Raw genomic sequence first — 6,796 nt, forward strand, 5'->3', positions numbered from 1 at the left:
TTCGAGAGGTCCATTGGTAGTGATATAAATGTATATATATGGTGATATCATATACCCTTAAAGGTATATGATATCACCATACTCAACAAATTAGAAAGAAAAAGCTATTTTTTTGGTATAGCATTTTGTACATGCTGTTGCAATACTCTAACGCATGCAACTCACTTGCAAAAACTTTTGGGGTAATTACTTTTTGGCCTCATGAACTACAATACTTTGTCACTTTCTCCCCATGAACTATCAACTATGACACCTGACCCCATCAAACTACCATCTTATGACAAAAAACCCAATTCTATTAGTCAAAGGGGTTAAAATTGACGGTCAACGGTCATGTGCCATTTTAAATTTTTTTTCTTTCACTTTTGCCTTCACTTCAAACAAATAAAGTCAATATGTTTAGGAGGGTATAGCGTCGTTTTCTCGATCTGAAGTGAGGGCAAAAGTGGAAGAAATTTTTTTTTAAAATGACACATGACTTGCACATGACCGTTAACCGTCAATTTTAACCCTTTTAACTAACGGAATGGAGCTTTTTGTCATAAGATTGTAATTTGATGGGGTCAGGTGAATCTCCCCCACTCCCTTTTTTTTTAAAAAAAAAAATTTTAATTTGTATTTCTTTTCTCGGCAGCCAGACAGACCCAATGGCTAATGTTTGGCCACGTTGTTAGGGGTTGTGTTTGCTGGTTTTCCCATGTTGGAGAGAGAGAGAGATACGTACGGATGTGCAACGTGAATACCGTGTACAAATAGACAACATAGGTGATTGGATTTGGGACCATATTTGTGCTCAAATTTTGTTCTTTTGTAAAGATGTCATCTTTGGGAAAAATGATAAACAAATGTATCAGTTTAATATTTCTAGGTAATATTAGACATAATAAGCTTATGGTTTATTAAAGTAGTTCCATGTACATATTCCCCTTCAAGTAGATCGAGGGTAAATTAAGACAGACTCAATATATAACTTCATTATTCCAAATAATATATAATAGGCGGGGGTTTGATATAATGTGCGATTCACTGAGGAACTCGTAGATAGAGTGGGATTGGATTGTATGAATTTGGAGGTGAATCCCAGACTGAGAAAGAACTTGTAGAATTCATCCATTTCTTCGTCAATTCTGGATAATGACGGTCTATTACATCTTTCAAGTTCTCTGTATTATTAACCCATGCAAGTCCTTTTTTTGTATACGTCTCCTCGTTGAAATTGCTTGTGAAGAACCTATCTGATTCCAGCCTCCTGCACGCATGAATGCCCAACCAAGTTAATCATCATGTTATAATTGTATCACACACCATTCCCTTATTTAATTTCATTACAATTACTGGATTTGTTTTATTACCTTGATGCCATTAGTAAGAATATTACAAAAGCTGTCTCACTAATAGCGAACCCTGTGATCTTTTTCTCTGCCATGAGGCCCACAAGCAAATCAAGCTCTTCAACATCATCACCGTACACTTCTTCAAGCACTCGAATCGCTTCGTTGTCATCCGTCAGATCTTCCCATTTTGAAATGGGTATCAATAGTAGGGCCCTGCGGAAGCCATTGTACCTTGCGACATTCCTCTCTCTGTCCCTATAAACTGCATCATGGAGGCTAAGAATAAGCTTGCTTCACATTGAATATAAATTGGTAATTAAATCAATTAAATAAACGATCCAGATTAGCTAACACTACCTTCAAGAGCTGGTAGGTCTACATGATTAGGCCTATCATGGCCATCCACCTCCTGTGGTATAACGTCCCTGAGCCACGTAGGATAGTTCCAAAGCTCTAGGGCCCCACTAGCTTGGTGGCCCATTGAAACCAATTGCTTTGTAAACCCAATTTCTGCCAAAACCTTTTCTCCCTTAATACCTATCAAATTTGCCATAGGAACCCTGAAATACAAAAATAATTACGACAAAACAATTTCCATGAAAATTGAATGGTCTAATTTTGATGTTGAGTTAAATCAAGAGGGTTATACTTTTCAATCAACAGTGGAGATTTGTTCGGTCCTGGTGCGGTTGAGATGTCCCTGAGGTTAAGGTGATCGGGTAAAAGCGAGTGCATGCGATAAACACTAACAAACTCCTCGGTCAACGAATAAGGAACGCCATGATTATTTGGTTTCTTTAGACCCACCAAACCTCCCAATTCGGCTCCTCCAACGTGACCAAATGTGTCCTTGAATTTCTTACCCAACAATCCATACCTAAAATAGACGTTCAAAAAGTACCATCATATATATAACAATTATCCGTTTGTGTTTACAAATTATAATGATCGATCGGATATTTGAATCATAGAGGTGCATTTAAGTTTGTGAACAACATTTTCCTTTTGAGTTGTCTTTGATCTTGAAAATGAATTAAAAACCTCCATTTTGCATTTTCGCTTAGTATTCATCATACATATAGAGATGGAGAAGGTGATCAATTCAGTAAACTTATGTTGAAATAAAAAAGAATACCAATTGGCGCGCATCCCTGCAAGCAATGTATCAGTTTTGAGAAGTTCCACCGTCCAATCTATTGTATGGATCTTAGCAATCACTGCTGATGTTACCAGCCTTGCATGACGATATAATTCTTCATCACCAAACTCTGGATATTCCTTCTGAAACATCATTAAAATGAGGATGTTTTGAGCTCATGTTGTATGGTCACATGAAAAGTGGTAAATATTCACATTTTACGGCTGATTTAATATACCTTGAGGGTATCGCAGACAGCATTGTGTTCTTTAATGAAGAGGGCATGCAATATTGAGACGCCAGCCCAACTATTACGAACATCTCCTGACACAGCAATGCCATCTTGGTCATGGGGAAGAAGGCCATCTGGTGATATTTTGAGCTTCCCCTCTTTGAAACTTCTCACCTTTCCCAACCTCTCTGCATTGCTCCCATATATCGCACTTCCATCCCTGATATTCACCATCTTTCTTGTTAGACACATGCAAAATTTTTAAATAATCACTTGTATATGGAAGAAATAAATTTAATCATTTAATTTATATTTCCACGTTTATTACGCCAATCAATAAAAAATTAAATTTGATTACGAAAAGTTTCTTACCACCATGGTGTACGAATGTTCAAAGTCCCATTCTTGATCTCGTAAAAGCCAGTTGGAACCTCCTTTGTCTTGTAGAACTTGAAAGACTTGAGGGGGCATTGGTTTGCAACTTCTCTAGGTGCAATCAGCTCAATCTACAACAATTTTGTCCAAATTAAAGAACATATTTATAATATAAACATATATTTTTTATTGACACAAAAACAAAGTGTTTAATTTCAATATATATATATATATATATACAAAGCAAACCTGATTGGTATCCTCCAAGTGGTCAACCCAATCATGTATCATAAACTGAATCCAAGAAGCAGCAATCATGTTGAATTGCTTCCCTGTGTCAGTGAATTTTCTCCGCGCAAGAAGTTTTGTGGCCACCACCATTGGATCTGGTTTCCTTAGCTGCGCGCGCGCACATATATCATCCAAATTAAATCAATTATTCATAACATAAATTATTGTAACTCTTTTAGATTTCTTAGAACTTTTTACTAGTTGAGTTTCACATACAGCAAATTATCGTAATTATAATTTGAAGTAATAAATATTTAAAAATTTTCTTTCGTATATTGAGCCACGTGATCATATATATAAGTAGGGACAGATTTAGAGGGGACTGGGAGTGGCCCTGGTCCCCCCATAATTACAAGAAAAAAAAAATTAAGGCAAAAAAAAAATTTTAAGGTAAAAAAAAAAATTAAGGTATTTTTTACCAATTAGTCCATTTCCAAATTGAAAGCTGGTTCCGTTCCTGTATATATATAAGCATGTATAATGTGTATCTATATGGGACCATTTTTTTTTTTTATTACATATGGGATAATATTTTGTTATTTATATGGAAAATATTGGTAGGACCATGTGTGTTTTTCGTCTCTTTATGTTAAAACATCGGATTTCAATTTTGTAAATTTGAGATCCGAGTTTACAATAATTTTAAATCTGATATTTTTATTATTTTTTTTTTCTCAAACAAATGACAAAATTAATATGAATATATACTTTCCTTAAAAAAAAGTTGAGAAAACATTAAAAACAAGAAAAGAAGGAGAAAAAAAAAAAAATGAAGTTGACTGATGCATGTGCAGCCATATCGATCCATGCAGCTAGAGCCATGATGATGATGGCTAGATACGACCCAACCTCATCATTAATGTCGAGCTCTCAACCAGCCACGGCCGGCCTAGTAAAATTGGGTGCGTCAAGGTCGAGCTCTCATGCACTCAACCATGCATGCCGTGAGCCCATGGTTGGGCATGATCCAACCATTTTTTTTTTAAAAAAAAAAAAAAAAAAAAAAAAAATTCTTATCTCATCATTTTTTTTTTCTTTAGTTTTTAATTTTTATAAAAATAATGGTTCGTTTGGCAACACTCTTTAGGATAACTTTTTGCTTTTTAGAAAAATACTAAAAAATTATCAAACAACGTAATCAACACATAAAATATTCTAAAGCTACTTTCACCTTTCATTTAAAATAATTAAAAAATTAAAAAAGTTTACCAAACAAGCCCGGTAACATAATTATAAAAAGTAAAAAACTTAAAATATTATCAAATAACTCAACACATACAACATTCAAAGTTCAGCTTCGCCCTAGAAGTGGAACTAACTGGCAAGCGGGTTTACCAAATTTAGCTTTTTAATATGTATTTCACATCGTTAATATTATGTATTTAATAATAAAAAAATGACAAATTTTCGAGTTTAAAATGATAATAAACTTAATTTCAAAATTAAAAATTGAGATGTGTCAACCGTCGTATATGGTCCCAACGGGAGAAATATCGAATACCTTGTTCTTTTGATCAACCGGAAGAAGGTTTCTGCCAAAGAAAGTTCCTTCACTACCTGCACCTTCATTGAAGGGATCGTTGTGTTCTCCATCAGCTGTCCTGTATGGATAATCCCCGGGGTTAAATCTAACACCCACCGGAGATCTACCAACGTTGATTAAATTGTATTCCTCGTGAAGGTGCCGGCGAACACCGAGATAAGCTAGACCTAAGAACACTGGTAAGCGGTGCCATATCCCCAGCTTATCAATGGAGTGGACAATCTGCATGAAACACATGAAATTAAAGATAACGTCATTAATTATGTCTTCATCCCATAAAAAGAAAAATGTATACGCTAATTGATTAATGAGTGTCGATCGTATATGTCTACATGCATGTCTTGACATTTTCAGAAACAAATAATAATAATAATAAAGCACAAGCTTATATATGAACATTAATGGCAGTACAAGGAAGAGGAAAGCGTCTATGAGAGTCATCTTGGCAACAGCTTCATGGAAGTCTCCATGGATGAATCGATGGAAAGGAGCAGTTAGGAGGGCCCTCAGGGATGTCATTACTACAGACAACATTGTCGATCGTTGCTTGCATACAATTACTACTCTTTCTTTAAGATATACACATATATATACCAAATGGAGGGACGTCGTCCTTCGTGCAAAAATGTCAAACGATGATCGAGAGGCGGCCAATATTGATTAACTAAAATGCAGCCTTTTTGAACAATTCACCTGAGCGGCGGAACTATGGGCTGATATGACTTTTATAGGTCAAAGTTGTGAAAATCATATTTTGAGAAGTGTTTCGGAACCAAACAAATGAACCCAAATTTTTTTTCAAATTGACGTGGCAGACCGTGAATAGTACACAAAGAAGAGAGGATTGCATTTTTTTAATTTAAAAACTCTTGCCACGTAAATTTGAAAATTTTTCTAAGTTCATTTGTTTAGCTTCCTAGCACTTCTCTCATATTCTTACTTTAACATGCATATTCCTATACTAACCCCCCTTTTTTTAAGCAAAAAGGGCAGGAGGTGGTGATGCTACTCTACCGGGATTAATTTACCATGGTAACATCTATTCGCTGAGAATTGCTAAGGAAGGACCTAGACGGTGGGAACCGTAGATGCTCCGTCAAGACCAATTGAATCATAACTTGACTCAACTCCACTAAGACATCAGTAGATTCCTAAGGCGGCTAGTTCAGGAGGCGCCTAAACGACAAGAACTATAGGCACTCCGTCAACAACAATTGAACTAGAACCTGACCCAGCCCCATCAGGACATCAGTGAATTTTTAAGGTGGCTAACACTAAATAGGTTTATGTGAGTGATTATCCATTGCGGATATTCGGACCTACGCCTTAGTACATGTCTGGACCTTATGGACCTCCAATGGTGGTCTTATAATAACCCATTAATGATAAAAATATTCATCCAGTTTATTAATTAGCCAGGCTTCCACTTTTTTATGTTCTATTTTACTATTTTTCTCCAAGTGGTGTTGTGTATATATGTATTTTGTTTTATTGATTTATAATATTAATGTTAGAATTGGTCTATCAATAGAGAGCATAAGCTGGTACGTGAAGACCCAAGTCTACCAGACAAAATAATAATATAATTAAAGACAATAATTCAATGTTCCCGACATAAGAAATGATCTAGACCATCAATCATGCCGTCTCTTTTTTGTTTTTGTGTGTTTAAAAAGAGAATTATATATATTAATTTACACCTAAAGAGATAAAACAATTGTCAAAGCTACCAGGACCAGAAGGAAACGAATATGATGATATCATAACAAACTTTATACAATAATCTAAACCTGCTGCTAGCAACATCGGTCCAATTAAAACATTAACGTACGTTTACACACGTACACTTTTGTTTAATTAATTACCTAGTGCTTGTTGAACCA

General features: G+C 35.3%; 1 protein-coding gene across 1 annotated transcript; it reads right to left on the reverse strand.

Annotated features, from left to right (window-relative positions):
* Positions 1–1,023: 1,023 nt before the first annotated feature.
* On the reverse strand, positions 1,024–5,447 carry LOC132182925 (alpha-dioxygenase PIOX-like). The gene is made up of 10 exons (XM_059596295.1): positions 5,325–5,447; positions 4,872–5,135; positions 3,329–3,478; positions 3,077–3,210; positions 2,711–2,924; positions 2,470–2,615; positions 1,984–2,211; positions 1,692–1,894; positions 1,353–1,596; positions 1,024–1,249 (listed from the first exon to the last, which is right to left on the reverse strand). The coding sequence occupies exons 1-10, from the start codon at positions 5,445–5,447 to the stop codon at positions 1,024–1,026; spliced, it is 1,932 nt and encodes a 643-aa protein (XP_059452278.1).
* Between the last annotated feature and the right edge of the window lie 1,349 nt (positions 5,448–6,796).

The sequence above is a fragment of the Corylus avellana genome, chromosome ca5 (assembly GCF_901000735.1).
Source record: "Corylus avellana chromosome ca5, CavTom2PMs-1.0".
NCBI classification, from domain to species: Eukaryota; Viridiplantae; Streptophyta; class Magnoliopsida; order Fagales; family Betulaceae; genus Corylus; species Corylus avellana.